We start from the raw sequence: 21,178 nt of genomic DNA on the forward strand, positions 1-21,178 counted from the left end.
CAAATGTTTTGTCAGATAGCGCATACTCCATAAATTAACATTACTCTATCGTTGTCATCATCATCATCATCATCATGTGATTTTTCCTCTATGTGATGATTGTTTTCCTATATCCATCTTTGATGAGACATTAGGTTTATCTACTGCCCTTGTATTGAGCACATGGTTGGTAGGCATCCAGTTCTTTAAGAATTTTTTAAATGGCATTTTCTTTTGTCCAGTTGGAAAATTCCCCAAAATATTTGCATGGTGGTGTGGCTATTCAAAATATGTTGTGGAATATACAAACAAAATACAGTTTATTAGCAAATTATTTTCAAATCGTGTATTTTTCTTATTCTCTCCTGCATTGGAAGACTATTTTATACAATCTTTCTTTCATACTGTCCCCATTATCTCAGTGAAAGCTCCCTAAGAGAGAGCCAGCATCTTTTCTACAGTGTAAGCTGGTTGTTGGGCTGCCTATGTGACCAAGGCCAAGTCAAGCTCAAAGCCTGTAAGTCTAGATCTCAAAGATTTGTATGACAGTGGTGGAGTCAGCAAGTACAGAAGACTTTGAAGCAGTACATATCACACTATGGATTTCCCTCTTGAGAATTAGTAAGAGCAGTGTGTGTTCAGAGCTTTCTCTCTGGGTTTCAGAAGTCACCTCCACAGTATATCTCATTTCAACATAGCTACAAAGTAGGAATTCACAGTTACTGCTGAACCATTATATTTAATAAAACACAATGTGTTCTTTTATTATGAATTTCACATGTGTCTAATTTGATGTATATTTTTTCCAATCTTTTTGGTAAGTTTTGGAACATTTCTTATGTGAATTACTAAAAAAAAAAGCCTTTATTATACTCATTTATAAAAGATGTTTATCAAATTACCTTTCATCAGTCACTTTCATTTGCCCCAGGAGTTGCAACTTCAATAATTTTAATTTTGCATTGGCTTTTTGTCCTATTCCATCTTAAACTGCCCTTCTCACTTATCTATATATTTATTCATACATACAATGTATACATATAATTGTATTTATATTTATACTTTATATAAATTTATGTTTATATTTATACATTATATATATATATAATTTAGATACATTCAGTACTATATATTACAAGATAAATATGCTTAAATTTTCCAAAATTTTATAGTTTAGTTGTGGCAAAGTATTAAGATATGCTGTCTCTCCTTTTTACACTTCTTTTTTCTGCCTTTTGCTAAAACTTCTTATCAATTTGAATGTCATGAATTTTTTTATACATTGACTGTCTTAGTCTATTGCATGTTGCTATAACAAAATACCACAGACTGGGTAATTTACAAACAATAGAAATTCACTTGGCTCATGGTTCTGGAGGCTGAAGTGTAAGAACATGGTGCTGGCATCTGGTAAGGGTCTTTGTGCTGTATCATGGCAGAAGGTAAAAGGGCACTTCCCAAAACTTCTTTGTTAAAGTCATTAAAATGCTCCATAAGGAAGAGCCCTCATGACTTAATCACTCTTTAAAGGGCCAACCTCTTACTACTGTTACAATGGCTATTAAATTTCAATGTGAGCTTTGGAGGAGACATTCAAACCATAGCATTAACAAAACTACTAAATGTTAACATGTAACTTAGTATAAATAGAATTGTTAAAAAACAATTCAGATCACTCTGTGATAAAGAAAAAAAAATCATTTAAAAAAAGAAAATTCAACATCATAGAAAATACTTTAAAAAGTAGGATGTCAGCCAAACGTGGTGGCTGAGATGGTGGTCCCAGCACTTTGGGAAGCCAAGGCAGGCGATCACTTAAGGTCAGGAATTTAAGACGAGCCTGGCCAACCTGGTGAAACTTCGTCTCTACTAAAAATAGGAAAATTAGTCAGGCATGGTGGTATGTGCCTGTTATCCCAGCTACTGGGGAGGCTGAGACAGGAGAATCGCTTGAACCAGGGAGGCAGAGGTTGCAGTGGGCTGAGATTGTGCCACTGCACTCCAGCCTGGGTGACAGAGTGAGTGAAATTCATCTCAAAAAAATAAAATTAAATTAAATTTAAAAAGTAGGATGTCATTCTTCAAATTCTATATAGTAAATGATATTTTTAAAAATTGTTATTACTCATCACTTTCACATTGAATTTTTTATGTATGTGAGATATTAGAAACAATATTCATTATAATCAGTAATTTGCTAATTTTTTAAAGATAATATTTTATTTGTGAAAAATTCACACTCACCTCCTTCATCCGCAAAAGGGAAATATTAGTAAGAAGTGGGGAAACTGAGGGAAGGAAGCAAGATCAAGTGGTGAAACTTTCCGTAGCAAAAATATATTGGCAATGAAAAATATTAAACTCATTTCATAGAAAATTATGGACTATTGTTAATAAAATTTATATTATTTTAATATTTTTATGCTTATGCCTACATTTTAAAAATATAAAAGAGAACAGTTTCTTAATTGTACAACAAGTGCCTGGATTTTCAGTTTGTGTACTCTAAGAAGTTGTTTATTTCATTTAATAATTATGTTATTACCTTAGTGAAAACAGAACTGTGAAAAATTTAATCCAAATTTCAGGCTGTAGAAGGTACAACTTCAGGATTATTAGAATTGTACACAATGTAGTCTGGAGTCATTTTCCCTTCCTGTGTTGTAAATGCCAACTGAAGGCTTTCACAGAATATGGGATTCTGTAAAATTACAAGGCAGATTATAAATAACAAGGGCTGGTTTCTCTATCTAATGAAGGCAGATGTTTTTGATTCCCAATCTACCTTTGTGTATGCATTTCCATAATAGCATGACATATAATCTTCTTGTCTCTTTGATATAAATGCTACATGAGAGTTATACCACATGGCTACATATGGTGATGGTTTTATAGTTAGATATAAAAAATGAATTTCATATGTCTATGAGGAGACCAATATATTGTAGGTTGTTAAAAAGAATGAGGGCTTACAAAAATTGTTATGGTTCAAATACCATATCATTTTCTTGTTCTACGGATCCAGGCCAGTAGTGAGTGGTATCAAATTGTGAATGCTATCAAATACCAAAATATATTTTCACAAGAAAAATAAAAACTGTAATGTGACAAACACCTAGGGAAATACTGTGTTTTGAAGAAGGAAACAAAATATTCACAAGCTTTTATTTGTAGGGGATGGAGAAGAAATATTTTGTCTCTATAAGTCTCTTGAAAATGTGTATTAGAACTTTGTAGTTAATTAATTTTGATGACTATCTGTTAACAGTCTCCTCTCATAAAACTACAATACTAAACATAGACATACTAGGGTGTAAAAACTGAAATTCTATTACTGAAAAACTTTCTTCAAATAGTAACACAGTTTCCAGATGTATTGCTTAGGTTCTGTTTGCATTTCTATTTTAAAACTCCATTTACTATGGTTTCAGTAAAAATTCGGTCCAGGCTGAAACTTGGAATACCAAATAGGAGCTCTGGAGCAATGGTTGTCTTTACCAATTTTCCAGAAGATTGATTTAGATTGTTTTATGTTGTATGACTGTAAAAGAACAAAACAGAAAAGGATTCGCTTGTTTGATATTTTATTCTGTCTGTAATACAAATCTTATTTTTTTTCCTGGCAATTTGTACTATTACAAATGACACATACTGATTTTAATATATCCAATAAGATTGTATGGAGCTACCAACAAATAAAATAACATTTTGATAATAAGAATAAGAGTCTTCATCTTGCCTCTTTTGCAATATCTAATGGCATATTTTCATCACACAGCTCAAGATACAAAGTATAACATCTGACAAGTGTTAAGTCTTAGACTTCTGATCCTTTTTGTAAGCTTTCTTATAGTTTATTTGACTTAGTTTTCCTATCTGACTTATTAGGGTACAGATCTAAGTAGTAGAAAAATTATTCTAGTATGTAAAAAACAAAGTTGTCCTCACTGAAGCTTCAAATTCTTGTCCTGATTCTGATCCTTGGGGGAAGTAGAGATTTCAACTGAAAAAAACATGGTTGGCAGATTGCATGAGTCAGTCCTGTTAGTGACCAGCTTTGGAGAAAGCAATAGGAGTAAAGCAGAGTAAGCAATTAGCACAGGACTAAGTGGACAATGTGCAGAGAGCAAGCCTGTTGCAGAAGTCTGGAAGTAGCAGTGTTTGTGTGGGTAACCTTAAAGAACAAAGTTAGAAACAGAGGAAGTAGTCTACTCTCAGGCAACAGACAGCAAAATAAAATTCAATACTGGATCAAAGGCCTTATGGGTAGAGTTCTTAAGTACATCTTCCCATAGGTAGAACTTGGCTTATTGTACTGACACATCTCAACTTCCTATAGGAATTAAGTGGGATACTTGGGTGGAAAGCACATGCACTCAGGCTAAGGAAAATGAAGGCTGACACCCCGTGGTTGTTGAAATCCTGTCACATCAGTGACATGGATTTAAGTTAGGAAATGAAACTTACTGGTTGGAGATTAAATACATTTTAAAAACTTTTAAATGTGTGCAGTGTTTGTCTTGGCTAAAGTCTTATGAGTGTAAATGTTACACATTGAGAATTACGTAGCCAAGGGATACTTGAAGTGATTTCTATCATCCTGATGTAGGTTTTCCTTTAGTACTTGTCTATAAAATATAATGAATTATAATGATAAAAATCACACAGTATAAAATATTCACTTAATATGTGGAATTTTCTAAAACGTTGTTAATACAGTTATAGAATATTATATGCTGAAGATTGATAATCCGCATATTCAATTTAATCTAATAAATTACTAATGGGTATCGATATGTACCATGACATGTGTGAGGCCTTGAAAAAAGTCCAAAAAGGTATATCATAATCCCAGTTTGGGAAAGTTTCATGTCCAATGGGTGAACTAGAAAAAAATGTAAGAAATGTTGCATTTTAATGTTCTCTTAAAAGTGACTCACAATGGAATATGATTTTTTGTCATGATTTAAGCATTCTAAAATGTGACATGAATTATTACTCACTAGAAACCAATCTAAAGATACCTTTTAAAGTTTCCAGCAAGGAGTATGTGATCACCTTTATAAATATAACACTTAAGGAAAGAAAACTATGAATGTAAGTATTCACAAATTGCTAGCAGGTTCTTGAATAAATCATGCTACATAAATTCAACAGTGCTATTCTTACTAAGTTAATTTCATCTAAAACTAACTAATATACAACTTACTTAATATGCTGGTACCTTTTGTTAGAAATGGGCATAAAATGTGTCTGAAATCCTCCAATTAGTTGTCTTAGGCATTTTTATTTTATTCAGCATGAATCCAAAATACACGTTTGTATGATTGTTGAACCATTTAAAACCAACGGTGTATTGGAAAAATCATTTTATCCAGAGTTAAGTACTATTTAATAGAGTTTTACTCATTGGTCATATAGTAGAGTGTTATAGTAGAGTAAGATGGTCATATAGTAGAGCTAAGATGGAATCTTCCAGAATTTAGAGTTTTGAACTGTTAAATTACCCCACCGGTGGTTAGCAGGCAACTAATGGCTGTTAGGGCATGACCTCAAAGTGGCCTACTTAACCCATTCGCTTATTTTTAATAGCTCTGTGATATGTGACTAACACCCTTTTTTTCTTTTATAACACATGCTCATTTCTTTTATTCTTTATTCATTCCTAGTTTAATGTTTTAAAATATTTTTAAATAAAATGTTTGAGTTTTTAGTTTATTATTGAAAAGGACATTCAGGTAATGATTTATATTCTGTGTCCTCAAAGGGAAACATTTTTTAAAAGATTGAATTCATTTCCACTGACAATATTACAATTCTTTATTTAGGTTCACTGTATATTTGGGACCTGCTACATAGAAAAGTTAAATGATATGAATGGTCTCTGATTAACTACGGCCTTTTGTGTTTTGGGAAACCGTAAGGTAAAATGAAAATATTTTCAAAGTTCACTCATTCAGTAGTTCAGATCATTTTCCAGTGAACTGTCACTTACTTAAAAAATTTGTGTAGCATGATGTTTCTAGCTCTTTTATACTCAACAGTGTCTAAATGGAACATTTTTTTTCTCCTTTTTTTTTTGGTTTTTTTGTGGCTTCTTTCCCATGGGGGATCCTGTGGAGAGATATTGAAGAGGACTTCCTAGTTCAGCTCTTTTTCACTCTGTTCTTATCACATATAGACAGAGTTTAGCTCTCAGTTTCAATTCAATAGCTACTCACTGAATGCCTACTGTGTAGATAGCTATAGCTCAGGGTGCTGAAATAGTGAAACAAGGTTCCTGCTCACAGGAAACCCACTGAGTTATAGTATATTCCTCTTTGGACTGTTAAATGTTTTTTCCTTATTCTTCATACTTGAAATGCTGTTTTAAAGTTAACTGTAGATGACATCATAAGTGTTTGTGAACTTGAAAAGATTAACAGTGTGGATGTAGGATTTACTTAAAATATTCAGTTCATGGAAAATCTTGTTAGGCAGCTCCATTGCTTAGCCAATAAACTATTAAGAAAATGTACACAATAAATAATCCATGTAGTAATTTTGGCAGTTTCTTGGTCCTTAAGAATGTGTTGTCCATTTTTAAATATATATTCATATATTTCAGTTCTAAAATTCTAAACCACGTTCTTTATACTTTCACTGTGATGTAGCATAGGAGTTTTACCTCATAGAGGACTGAGACATATTTAAGTAACTTGCTCAAGTTAATATGATTAAACTATAATGAAGCTTACATAAAACTTCATGTGTTCTGCTTTTCAGAGCCTAGTTTTTAATTAGTCAAGGCTGGTAATAATCATAGAAACAACTGAAAGTATTATATGATTTGATAAGTTGAATTGATTGAAATATTTCAGACATGAAAATATCTAATTTTTCCTCAGGATTCCAAACCCCAAATAATTTTAAAATGTCATTGTAGATGTATTTTAAGTCACATTACATTCTCCATGATATCATTCAGTTCTCATCATAATCCAAAGATGGAAGGAATCAGAAATTATTATCACCAGAAACTGACTTCATACAAGTGTCTTGAGCCAAGTCTTTTGATTTCAAATCAGTACCTTTAGCCTTGTTCCATGAAAATGGTTTAAATATGAAAGTCTTATATTCGTATGTAGTGAGCAATTCAGTTTAACTTTGGTGATGTTATATAGGTTCCAAAATACAGTCTGGCTAAAATAGAGTTAAATTCCTTTTGTCTGGATTCACTGAGAATTGTAAGCACTGTCTGTGTCAGTGGAACCTGTGTTAGGGGAAATGAAATTGAGCACAGGAGGTGGGTAACATGTTCTATCCATACAGTATCACAGCAGGAATTTGAGATTTTTCCTTTTGGTGACCTCTTAAAAAATGTGTGAACAAACTACATGAGTATGTATAATATACATATATATTTAGTATATATGTACACATAGTAACAAAATTTTAAAATTATATATAAATACATACATTTATATAAGATAAATATTTATGTGAATAAATCATTGTTTTGAAAAGGGGTTGATATAGCATGAGTTCCTATTGTGAGAATAACAAATTTGTGCCCTACTACTTTCCTCTGGCAGCTAAACAAGGCATCTATATCATGGCATGTAGGAGATAGAGTATGAAATAGACATTTTTTTTAAAGTGTGCTGTATCCAAATTCAGTCACAAGCACAGACCTGCTTTATTTTTCACATTCAATATAAATCAATTCTAAAAATATTTGCAAGTGTATATCTTCCTAAGCAATTAGAGTTCACAAAGAATGACAGCAAAGGGGATACAATCATTTAGGTTTTTATTATTTGAGTGTGTGGGAGGGTGATTTTTAAAAGATACTTAGAATCACAATGATTTAGAATTTTCCCAAAGGCTATATATTTTATAATTATCTGCTCCTCTCACAAAGCATATAGGGAAGGTGCAGGTAATTTTAAAATATATGACATTTGGGATCACCCTCTTGTGTAGTAAATGTGTACACTGAATTTTAAGCTTTGATATCCTAACTGTTCTCCCTACTCCATCAAATGTGCATTAAATTTTTTTAATCAATTTTTTTGTAGATTTATATGCAGTTGTAAGAAATAATAGAGAGCTCTTGTGTACCTTTCACCCAAGGAACAGCTGTAAAGCTATGAAACAACATCACAACGAGGAAATTGACACCGATACAGTTTAATAGTCTTACTTGGCTTTCATCAGTTTTACATGTATTTATTTTTGTGTGCATATGTGTAAGTGTGTGTGTGTTTATATGTTTAGTTCTAGACAATGTTGTTACATGTGTGGGTTCATGTATCCATCACTACAATCAAGAGACAAAACAGTTCCAGAACCACAAGGATCCCTTCTTCCTCTTAGAGCCACACCCATGTCCCTCTACTCTCCATCGCCCCTGCCATCCCTAGTCCTTGGCAACCAAACTCTGTTCTCTACCTCTATAATTTTGTTATCTCAAAACATCATATAAATGGATTCCGTCTTTATTTATAGTTTTTGACTGTATTCTTTGTGTGCATTTCTTAGTGGTTGCTCTGGGTATCGCAATTAACAGATATAATTGACACAGTCTACTAGTAGCAACATTTTACTATTTCAAGTATGGAAACCTTACTTCCACTAGGTATCTTTGCCCTATCCACTTTTTTTCTTGTCTTAAGTATTCCTTCTATATATGGTGGACATTATCAAAGTTATACTTTTTGTTTTAATAATCTTATATTTGAAAAAACTCAGGAGAAGGGTAGTCCATTGTATTTTCTCATATTTTGTTATTTTTTCGTTCTTTCTTCTTGATGCTTCAAGATTTCCTCTTATTACTAATTCTTTTATGTTTGAAAAATATTTTTTCTTTAAGACAGTCTTGCTAGAGGCAAATTATCTGTTTCTCTTTCTTCTCAGAACATATTTATTTCCTCTTGATTCCTAAAGGATAGTTTTACTGGTTAAGAAATCATAGTTGACAGTTCTTTTTCAGAAGTTGAAAAATGCACCACTTCCTCTGGCCTCCATGACTTGAAATGGGAAATGCATTGTCATTTGAATTTGTATTCTCTTACAGGTAATAAGCTATTCTCTTGGGCTCCTTTCAAGAAGTTTGTTTATAAAGTTTTCATCTAGTTTTCACAGTAGAGTTCACTCTCCTGTGAGAAATGCCCCCACTCATCTGACAGGAGGTGGAGCTCAGGCAGTGATGCTAGCTTTTCGAAGTTTCCTCTTGATGTATCTCGATATAGAGTTCTTTGGGGTTTTCCTAGTTTGGGGGTTTCACTCAGCTTCTTGATTGATTCTCTATCTTCCTGACTTTTGCCAAATTTGGAATGTTTTCAACCATTATTTCTTTGAATACCCTTTTAGTCCCACTCTCTTTCTTCTTTCCTTCTGGGACTCTAATGATATCACTGATGGATATTTTGTTATTGTCTCACAGGTCCCTGGGCCTCTGTTCTTTGCTATCTTTTCTTTTTATCCTTCTGTTTTCTCTCAGCTATTCAGATTGGGTGAATTCTATTTCTCTGTCTTTAAATTAACTGATTCTATCCTCTGTCATTTTCATTGTACTATAGAAAAAATCCAATTAGTTTTTATATTGGCTTTTGTATTTTTATTTCTATAACGTCCATTTTTAATAACATTTTTCATGCTAAGGTTTTCTGTTTTTTTATTTGTGTCAAGATCATTAGTAATTGCTTATTAAAGTATTTTTATAATGGTTGCTTAAAAATTTTTGTCAAAAATTTCAATATTTGATTCATCTCAGTATAGGCATCTTTTATTTTTTCTCATTCGGTTATGATTTTCCTGGTGTTTAGTATGACTAGTAAGTTTTTTTTATTATACGCTGAACATTTTGATTATGTTAAGAGACTCTGGATGCTAATTAGATTTATTCTAAGAAGCAGTTGCCCTGTTTAGGTATAACATGCTAGTCCTAGCTTTCAATTATGGGCTGTGGTTCTAATGAGAATTTAATTTTTAGGGACTTTGTGCTGCTATTTGGACAGGTTGATTTGTCTAATTCTACTGGGGGCCACACTGATCTCTTCTGGTCCACTGAAGGGAGAAGAGGAGATTCCTCAGGCTAAGCTGTAGTGGTCTAGGTGAGCTAAAAAATGCTCTAGCTCAGCGGTCCCCAACCTTTTTGGCACCAGGAACCAGTTTTGTGGAAGACAATTTTTCCATGGATGGTGGGCGGTATGTGTGGGGGATGGTTTTGGGATGAAATTGTTTGATCTCAAATCATCCGGCATTAGGTAGATTCTCATAAGGGGCACGCAACCTAGATGCCTCATATCCAGAGTTCACAATAGGGTTCACTCTCCTATAAGAAGTGCCCCTGCTGATCTGACAGGAGGCAGAGCTCAGGCAGTAATGTTGGCTGGCTCATGGCTCACCTCCTGCTGTGTGACCCAGTTCCTAACAGACTGCAAACTGGTACTGGCCCATGGCCTAGGGATTGGGGACCCCTGCTCTAGCTGATGAAAAGAGGATTACTTCCAGGGCTCTGTACTTGTGGTAGAGACATCCCCCCGCCCCCACCCCCACCCCGCATATACCCTCCCGCCTCACCCTCCACACACACTGCTAGAGCTGCTTATCTGCTCAGAACCTCTAGATGGAGAGGGGAAGTCTTAGGCATCCTAGAAAAAGAGGTCACTTTCTCTGGCTGTTTGCTGTTAGTAAGGCTCCTACTTCATTCTCCTTGCAGGTAACCCAGTCTCTCCTGATATTGTTGGATGGATTCTCATTTGATCAGCAATAAAAATGAGTCTACCTAGACTACCTTCTGTTTCTAGTTTGTGGTTGGGAGAAGCTGGGTCTGGATCGTCTTTTACTGTTTGGGAAGCTACTGGGATTTTCCTCGGGTGCTGGTGTCTTTAACCAGTCCTCCTCACTCTTTCTACCTTTTAGAGTACTCTTTTAGTTGCTGCTTGCTTAATTCCCGATTCTACAGCTCTACTTAGTAGAGCACACAATGATAAACTTTTTAATGCTTTTGTTTTTCTCCCAAAATGAGTCAAGTGAAGCATAATTCAGCAAGATGCTAAAGTATCTTCTGTGAAACTGAGTGTCTTGTGATAGAAAAGATGATTCAGACCAAAGACTGTATTAACATACAATACAGCAGTGGCAGCAACCAATCAGAGCAAATTTAAAAGCCTGATAGTTTACAGGTGCCTTTCTGCTCAATATCAGCTCAAGTTGAAATAGTTCAAGTGCCTCTACTGCAGAGAGCTTGTAATAGGCCAATATTTTTGTTGTTGCCTTGGAAGTCCTGCAGCAGTCACAGTTTACCAAATTTATCTGTCCATAGAAGTGAACCCATTTTGTTTATAGCTTTTCTTGGCACTGGTATTCTATGAAACATTTGCAGAGGAAAGCTATGTTTATCAACATCAGTATCTACCTCATCTGAAGTATTGTATTAGATGTAATCATTTAATAAAAAAGTTATTTCTGAAAACATTAAGGAGCACCTAATTCTACTTTGATTTTTAAAAATCTGATAAAATATTTCAATATATTTAAACTTTCTTTTAAACTGTTCCAAGAAATAAGATTTCAATGTATGGCCAAAGAAAACGTTTATTGTATTGTGTTGAAAATATATAGTCTAAAAATACTGACTGTTTCTGATGTCCTTATTTACATTTTCAATATTTTCTCTTTCCAGCTTTAAGGGACAATAGGATCGAGCTGGTTCGCGCTTCCTGGCATGAATTGAGTATTAGTGTCAGTGATGTGTCTCTCTCTGATGAAGGACAGTACACCTGTTCTTTATTTACAATGCCTGTCAAAACTTCCAAGGCCTATCTCACCGTTCTGGGTAAGTGCAAGGGACTAACACCATGTAATCACAAAACCAGAATGATATATATTGCTACAGCAAAATAATTCAATACAAAAATATATTTTGAAGATTATATGAATAGATATGGTTTAATCCTTTCTCTGCTACATTTTAACACAGGCGTTTTAAAATCATTTAGTCACTTTCTGCATTTTATAAAGGGACAAAGATAGATTCAAAGATGTATATGACTTCTAGAAGGCACATAGCTATTTTGTTTCTTAGCCAGCAATAGACACCAGTTCTCTTGCTTTCAGCTAATTTCTTTTTTATCAAATAATCTATATGTTGTATATATTCTGATCCTTTTACAACATGACACAATAATGAGCATAATGAGTTCAACTTGTGTTCTATACTATGCTCCTTTATTTAATCATGTAAGTCACCTGATAAGGGCCTTTCTTGCTAACTTGTGGCTCTCAAATATGACCTGCTTGTGTATTTAGTGCATTTAAATGATCCTGATATTTCCATGTGTCTTCTCTCCTTTTGAAATTATATTTTCTAGATTCCTAAATGAAGTACCTAATGTCGCTTCAGCTTGCAGCTTGTAGTTTCTTTGTGCTTTTATTCTCTAAATATTGGGCCATTTTCCCAAAGGTGAAAGTGACACAAAAAAAGCAATACATTCATAGAGATTCTGAGGAAATAAAGTTGCAGCTCTGAGCTCTCTGTGATTCCACAGACGTCAGTGCCCCAATCAGCTGAAATTGCTGCAGTTCATTGAAACACACCTGCGTGCTGAACAAGTTAGAAGAATTTAAAGATTGATTTTTTTCCCCCAAGCTTGCTTCCCTCTTTAGATAGAAAAAGGCACAATGTTGCATTTAAAAGGACTAACACATGCTGTTCTTTTGGGTGGGAATATTAAAGTTAATCCAGCTAGTGAATTGGTTTTTTGCATAGGATATAAAACATATTTCTCTGCAAGTGACACTGGGACTATTTTATAAAAATCTTCACAAGTTTGCCATTAAAGACAAAATATGGCCACTAAAATGGAGTATTTCAGGATAACAACTGCATAAGGTTAATATATTGTTCTGTAGAGAGCCAATTTGAAATCCAAAGAATAGATGACTGATGAATTCACTTTATTAAATGGTGATGAGGCATAGATTTTTTAAAAAGAAAGCAGGTAGTATGTAGGTGAAGACGAAAAATGTTAAGAGGAGTTATGTTAATTTTTCATGTATCTTAGTTGTTCCTGTTGTTTAATTTGTACTTCTCATATTGGTGCCTTCCAACATTCTTCTTTTTTTTTTTTTTTTTTTTTGAAACGGAGTCTCACTCTGTAGCCTCTGTAGCCTGGCTGGAGTGCAGTGGCGCCATCTCAGCTCACTGCAACTTCTGTCTCCCACGTTCAAGCGATTCTCCTGCCTCAGCCTTCTGAGTAGCTGGGATTACAGGCACCCGCCTCCACGCCTGGCTAATTATTATTTTTCTTTTTTTTTGTATTTTTAGTAGAGACGGGGTTTCACCATGTTGGCCAAGATGGTCTCGATCACTTGACCTCGGCTTCCCAAAGTGTTGGGATTACAGGGATGAGCCACCGTGCCTGGCCATAAGATACAGAGATGATAATATTCTTTTTAAGCTTTAAGAACTATGAAATCAGGAAAGAAAGAAGCTAAAGTTAAATTATAATTTGTTAAGGGATAAAGAAATATGTTTTGTGAGTTTTTTTTTTTTCTTTAATGCAATCTACCTTTTAAAATCTCTACACTAGTAAATTGTAAAATATATTAAATGATTGTTTTTAAGATTTACAAGAGTATTTTCACAGGTAAAATTTTACAGTTGAGGCCAGGCACGGTGGCTCTTGCCTGTAATCCCAGCACTTTGGGAGGCCGAGGTAGGTGGATCACTTGAGGTCAGGAGTTTGAGACCAGCCCGGCCAACATGAGGAAACCCCATCTCTACTAAAAAATACAAAAATTAGGCCAGGCACGGTGGCTCATGCCTGTAATCCCAGCACTTTGGGAGGCTGAAGTGGGCAGATCACGAGGTCAGGAGTTCGAGACCAGCCTGGCCAACATGGAGAACCCCCCTGTATCTACTAAATGTACAAAAATTAGCCGGGCGTGGTGGCACCCACCTGTAATCCCAGCTACTTGGGAGGCTGAGGCAGGAGAATTGCTTGAACCTGGGAGGTGGAGGTTGCAGTGAACAGAGATTGCACCACTGCACTCCAGCCTGGGGTCAGAGCAAGACTCTATCTCAAAAAAAACAAAAACAAAAACAAAAATTAGTTGGGCATGGTGGTGCACACCTATAATCCCAGCTACTTGGAAGTCTGAAGCAGGAGAATCGCTTGAACTTGGGAGGCAAAGGTTGCAGTGAGCCGAGATGGAGCCAGTCTACTCCAGCCTGGGCGACAGAGCAAGATCCTGTCTCAAAAAAAAAAAAAAAAAATTACAATTTAAATTAAAAAACTACTTTGAGCTATATGCATCTTACATACTTTTTTGATACTATATATATTTATATATCTGTACACATATATATGTGTATGGATGTGTGTATATGTTTATGTGTATGCATATGCATATACATTTATGTGTATGCATATGCATATACATTTATGTGTATGCATATGCATATACATTTATGTGTATGCATATAGACATATACACCTATGTATGTATAACACACACATATGAAGCAGTTTATTACATAGTAGTTTGTTAATCTTGATTGAACTTCTTGTCAGTTAACCATCCAGTTCAGTTTCATGTGTGAAAGTAATAGACATAATAACAAATCAACCCTGAAGATTGATGCTCACTTCATCATTTGCTTAAATTTCAGGTGTTCCTGAAAAGCCTCAGATTAGTGGATTCTCATCACCAGTTATGGAGGGTGACTTGATGCAGCTGACTTGCAAAACATCTGGTAGTAAACCTGCAGCTGATATAAGATGGTTCAAAAATGACAAAGAGATTAAAGGTAAAGAATAGAAAAATGAAAATCAAAATTAATGTGCTGAAACCAGTATGACATTTTAAGAAAAAGGCATTTTACATTATTTTTCAAAACATAGTGTCTCTTACAGATTATGCATCATTTGAACCAGATTTACCCATTCTTAAGTAAGGTAATTTTACAAGATATATTAATATATAAGTATGATCCCTGTGGGCCTCATTTTCTTCTTCCATAAAATAGGTTTAAAAATAATGTATGCCTTATGGAAAAGTTGAGGGAATAATTAAGTTAATATATGAAAAAACATATAGATTCATACTTCACAATAGTACATATTAGATACTATTATTTCAGAACTCATATATAATATTTAGGTTAAAGACAGAGAAACTGTATAAATTATTTCTTCAACTTAGTTTCGGGAATTATAGAGTTCTGAGAATAAAACTGGTTAAACATCAATAAATTTGATTCCTGTTAATTCTCACCAAAGGCAAAAATGTGTACTTGTCTAAGTAAAAGTGCATACTTTAAATTCTTTATACATCTAAATTTAAACTCCCTCTCTCTCTGTCACACACACACACTCAAACATACATTCTTTAGGAGGGGAATAAGTTTATAAGGGAGATGGCTTGGTATTTAAGTATAAGAATTGTTTATGATGATTATTAAAACATATTTCCTATGCCACTGTAATATGTATTATTTTCAACATTATCTTCTATGAAACAGGTTTATGCAAACCATTCTGCTTAATTTAAAATGTTATTTATCTATTTTTAAGAGTTTTTAAGAGATAGGGTCTTGCTCTGTCACGCAGGCTGGAATGCAGTGATACGATCATAGCTCACTGTACCTCGCACTCCTAGGCTCCAGTGATTTTCCCGCCTCAGCCTCCTGAGTAGTTGGGAATACAGGCGTGCACGACCATGCTTGGCTAACTTGTTTTATTTTTTGTAGAGATCGTGCTTTGTTGCCTAGGCTGGTCTCAAACTTCTGGGCTAAAGTAACCCTCCTGCCTCAGCCTCCTAAAGTGCTAGGATTGCAGGTGTGAGCCACCATGCTCAGACATTCTGATTATTTTAACCTATAATTGTGATATCTTATATCACACTAATTAATTCTTTGTAATGGGCATGCAGGCTTAGCAGATAAGATTGCCTATATTACTGAAAAATTATGATTATAATCCATGCAATTATTTTGATCAGTTTCCTGTTTTAATTACTCTTTCTCTGCATATTTTTCCCAAAAAAGGTCCTTATCCATAATTTTACCTTGATCACTACTCTTGCCTTAGTATTTCTAATAAATATACATTATTGGATTACATTTTGAGAAATACAAGTCCCAAGACACAAGTTAGACATCTTATTATGCTAAATTAAATTCCAGGTTACTGGGTAACCTGATTCTTGAATTCTGTCAAGGCTCAGTAACATCCATTCTAATTCTGCCTCTAGGATATGTTAGTCTAGGCATTTCTGGACTTGGTTAGATCTCTCTTTAATGGATGTTCCACACAGCTTCCAGAGTTATCTTACTACAACAAGAATCTGATCCAGGCACTTTTCTGGCTTAAGCATTTCTAATGGAAAGCCCTGAACTTTAGAATAAGTTTAAAATCTGCTTTCTGTAGCCTGTAAGAATTCTCCAGGCAGTGAACTCTTACACGTCACATATTCCCTTTTGTGTGAAGGTCTTGGCTTACACTAAAATGCACTTCTTAGATACAATCCTTCAATGAATTACTTTATTACCTACATGTTTTTTCTTTCTAATTTCTGACACAATTAGTTAATTAATTAGTTGTTTACTCAGTTCTCACTTTCTTAGTATTTTATTTATGTTCCAAGGATTTGCCTCTTTTGTATCCTCAAGGAGGTCATACACTTTCACATATTAAGTACCTCATTAATATTGATTGATTGTTTTTCACATTGTAGCTGCATGACAAACCCATGATATACTCAGACATTTATAAAGGAAATGAATTTTTGACAAAATTGGCCTCTGTTTTAAATGCCAAACAGATTTAATCATACATTGGGCAGGAGGGGAAAGATTTTTGCTCATATGAAAAAATAAGAAAAGTTTAATCTTATAAACAACATAGTTTAAAATCATCTGAATCAAGATCAGAACAACAATGAAGACAGAAACAGGTACAGAATCAGAATATGGTTCTATGCTGTACTGAAAACTTGTGAAGATCCCATTTTTTCTATGCTCTTCAATGCACTGCCATTTACAGAGCATTTATCTCTACACTTGCATCTATCTATCTGTCTATCTATGTATCTATCTATCTAATCTTATAATTCTTTAGCATGTTTGCATCGTTTGTCTCCCTAACCAGATGGTGAACTTTCTGAGTGGCATATATTTTATTTTTGTAAGTGTATATGTAAATACAGTTAGGTAAAGACTACAGCACAAAGTAAATATTCACTGTAGTTGCTGTTTCTGGATATGCTAAGCAAAATTTCACTCTTCCGTCTTTTAGCAAACCCTCCTCATTTAAAGGGGTAATCCACCTTATCTGGCACTATTTTGTCTTTTTAGGGATAAAAGTTTGACGTCCTATTACTATCTAACTGTTTTTACTATAATATCCCTTGACACGTTTTAAAAAGACACTCCCTAGCATAAAATAAGGCAAACAGAAAAGACAGGCTAATCAAATTCAATTAAATTAAATTCAATAAGAAATTGTTAAAATGCCTCTCAATTTCACAGTATTCTATGGTGCATTAGTGAAGATGCAAATGAGAAACCAAGAAACTTGACCTGCAGCTGTTGAAGATGTCTTTGGGGTTATCAAACATGTTATGGAGAATATTTTCCTAAAAATAGAAACATTTATACAAATCTTTATCTTTTCTCTATCACTACCTAACATTAATTTTATATCCATGTTTCTGGGTAAAAGTCACTTGAAAGTGCTAGTTTATCACATTTTCTTGGCCAGAATATGTCCATACTTGGTTATAGAACAGTGGTTCTGAAGCTGTAGCCATTAAGCACAGGGCATCCTCAAGTACAGGGCTTGCTGAATCTCAGATTATCAGGCCTTGATCCAAGATTTTCTGGTGGAGCAGGCCCACGGGGGAGCCTGAAAATGTGCGTGTTTGCCATTGTGTTAAATGTGTGAATGATGTTGACGCTCCTGTTTCAGGATCACTTTGGTATGAAGAATATAAAATGAAGAGTATCAGTAAACTATACAGAAGTCCTGTCTCTGTCTCTGAGCTTTCTTTTTCTCCTTTGCTAAATAAGGACAATAATGGTTGCCTCAAAGTGCTTTTGCAAGAATTCTGTATAAAATGATATGTATGAAGTGTTTTCAGAGTACAAGGAATCACTGAATACATTTTAGATATTATTATCATTATCATTGTAATTTGTATTTTCAGGAAATCATGATTTGTACCAATTCCTGAATTAGTCCTAGAAATATAAACAAATAAAACAAAAATATTCCACCCAGGCTTTCACAGTTGAGAAAGAGACATAAAAACATAAGACATAACAGGCACAGGTATATGAACTGGCTACAGTTTTGTGCAGAAGTAGCAGATATCAGCCCTACTTTGTGGGAGAGGTTAAGGCTCAACAGTTCATTGATGGAAGCAGGCACTCAGTAAAGATCTGTTTATTGAGTAAATGTGTTTTAAACAATGTATAAACCAAACAGTGACAGAAGCAAGTCTCAGTCGATCTAGAGGTTTATTTTGCCAAGGTTGAGGACGTGCCCAAGAAAATAACACAAATCACAGAAGCATCTGTGGTCTGTGCCTTTTCCAAAAAGGGTTTGGAGGACTTCAATATTGAAAGGGGAAAGAGCAAGCAGGAGGGGAGTAAGAAGGAAAAAAAGGGGTTTGGGGGAAGGGTAGACAATGAGGCAAGTGGTTACATTCTTGTGAGAGTTTGATTAGCTCTCAGTTCATCTGTATTTTACATGAGAAAGAGAGAGTAGGGGAAAGGTAAATTATGCACTTGTCTCTCACTCAGTCAATCTACATTTTACATAAGATAACCGTGTGAACAGATGAAGTGGAGGAAGGAGTCAATTATGCACTGGTCTCAGATAGGCAGAGGGATTATTTCTAGTCTTTCTTTGTCTCATACCTGTGAAGAAAAGCTGGTAATTTGCATTGTCATGGTTAGATTTTACAGAACTGTGTTTTAGGGCTAGTTTATAGGGAAGGCATGTATTCTGATAGATTATCGGGCCCAGAAGGAATTTCCTTGTCAGTAATTTTGGAGAGAGACCATTTGGGGAGATGCATGGCCTTCTATTATTATAAGGCTGTGACATAGGTTTGTGAAATTGTAGCTATCAGTTCATGAAAAAAAAGAAAGACTTTTTTTTTTCTTTTTTTCATTACTGAGATCCCAAGCTTAACTTTCCCTTTGGCGCAGTGATTTTGGGATCCTGAGATTCCTATTTTCTTTCACAAAGGAGTAGATTTCATCATATGTGTTTGGGACAAAAGTAGGTGGTAGGACACTTTGAAGAAATGAATTTCATATATGTATGCAGAGTAACAGCATGTGATTGAAATAACTATGAAACTTTATGTGTGGTATAGGCATGAGAAGTAAACAGAGAGGCAGGGTTCAGTTATGTCATGAAAGAGCTTTTATTCCAGATTAATGGTTTGAAATTTATTCTATAGGCAATAGTGAGACTTTTTTTTAATAAGCTTTCAAAAGTAAAATGAAACAATCATAATTTCATCCAACTCTGTTTTTTATCCCCTTTATGTGAGTTTTACTCAGAAATCCCTTTGGTGCCTCTGGGCAGAGCTGCATCCAAAACCACAGGTAGTTTCACTGCAGCCTTTAATCTTCTGCATAGCAAGAAAGTGAATATCTGCTACTTAGTGTGAGAAAAGATGTGCATTGCCTTCCTAAGTCTGTCAGCTCCCTAAGAGCTTACATTTACATTAAAGTTGTCATTCCATGTATAAGTTTAGTTCTGTGCAGTTTGAGGATTTGCTATTACAAAACCATGAGATCTTTTCTACCTAACTAGCTTTTACATTAATGCATTAGGCAGCATTCTATGATAACCCTTAATTATCCACACCCTGTATAAACCCTTCCCCTAGCATGTAGGAGATAATTGTGAATATGATGTGATACGATTGCCTCGAATATGATACTTTATATTACAAAATGGGTTTTGCAGTTATCACTGTGGGCCCCTTTTGAGTTCATCAAAGGGAGATTATCAAGGATGGGCCTCATACAATGAGACGAGGTCTTTAAGAAGGGGTAGAGTCAGAGAGACATTATTTTCCTGGCCTAGAAGAAAACAAATAGCTATGCTGTGAATTGTTTACGGGTGCCATGTGGCAAAGAACTGTGGGTGACCTCTAGGAGCTGAAAGCAGTCCCAGGTGATAGCTAGTGAGAACATGGGGACATCAGACATATAGTCTCAAGGAAATTAATTTACTAACAATCAGAGAGCTTGAAGAGGACCCTAACTCAGATTGAAACTATAGCCCCAGCTAACATCTTTATTTAGCCAAGTGACACTGAGCAGAGGACAAGGCTTAGCCATACCTTGATTCCTCACTCACAGAAATCATGAGATAATAAATATGTGTTGTTTTAAGCCATTAAACTTACAGTAATGTGTTACACAGCAGTATTAGGAAACTGAGATCTAGAGAGACAGAATATTTTTTCATGGTCACACATCTGTCAAAGACTAGCCTTGAATATTCTGATTCTAAGACCCAGCACTTGGGTTTGGGGAGAAGTCTGAAGACTAGCTTAGTACTTAAGAGGCATTGCAAGCATGAGCTGGTAAGTACCTGAACTAATGGATGACAATGGAATTTTTTTACAAAGAAATGGTTCTGAAAGAGAAGATAACTTTCAAGTGAACTTGGTGAATGATCTGGACAGATGGAGTAAAAGCAAGCATTAAGATTATAAAATTCAGGTGCCTAAATGACTTGGATAATGAATGTTTGCTCATTAAGAAAATGAGAGGCAGTAGGAGAAATTAATTCACACACAAATTATAATATGTTCATGATATGGTTGGCTATGTCCCCACCCAAATCTCATCTTGAATTCTAGCTCCCACAATCCCCGTATGTCGTGGGAAGGACTTGGTGGGAGGTAATTGAATCATGGGGATGTGTTTTTCCCATGCTGTTCCCATGATAGTGAATAAGTCTCATGAGATCTGATGGTTTTATAAAGGCAGTTCCCCTGCACACGCTCTCTTGCCTGCCACCATGTAAGACGTGCCTTTGCTCTTCCTTCACCTTCCTCCATGATAGTGAGGCCTCCCCAGCCATGTGGAATTGTGAGTCCATTAACCCTCTTTTTCTTTATAAATTACTCATCTCAGGTATGTCTTTATTAGCAGCATGAGACAGACTAATACACT

The 21,178-nt window shown here is 34.9% G+C and overlaps 1 protein-coding gene across 4 annotated transcripts in view; it reads left to right on the forward strand.

The window, feature by feature from the left end:
- Window positions 1–21,178, forward strand: part of CADM2 (cell adhesion molecule 2) — a 1,116,707-nt gene that overhangs the window by 912,505 nt on the left and 183,024 nt on the right. For all 4 annotated transcript variants that reach the window (XM_063602855.1, XM_057301833.2, XM_034956947.4 and 1 more), the window contains 2 exons: window positions 11,651–11,803; window positions 14,642–14,779. In XM_063602855.1, coding sequence (XP_063458925.1) covers window positions 11,651–11,803; window positions 14,642–14,779 — 291 coding nt within the window. The remainder of the gene's footprint in view (window positions 1–11,650; window positions 11,804–14,641; window positions 14,780–21,178) is intronic.

The sequence above is a fragment of the Pan paniscus genome, chromosome 2 (assembly GCF_029289425.2).
Source record: "Pan paniscus chromosome 2, NHGRI_mPanPan1-v2.0_pri, whole genome shotgun sequence".
Classification (NCBI taxonomy): Eukaryota; Metazoa; Chordata; class Mammalia; order Primates; family Hominidae; genus Pan; species Pan paniscus.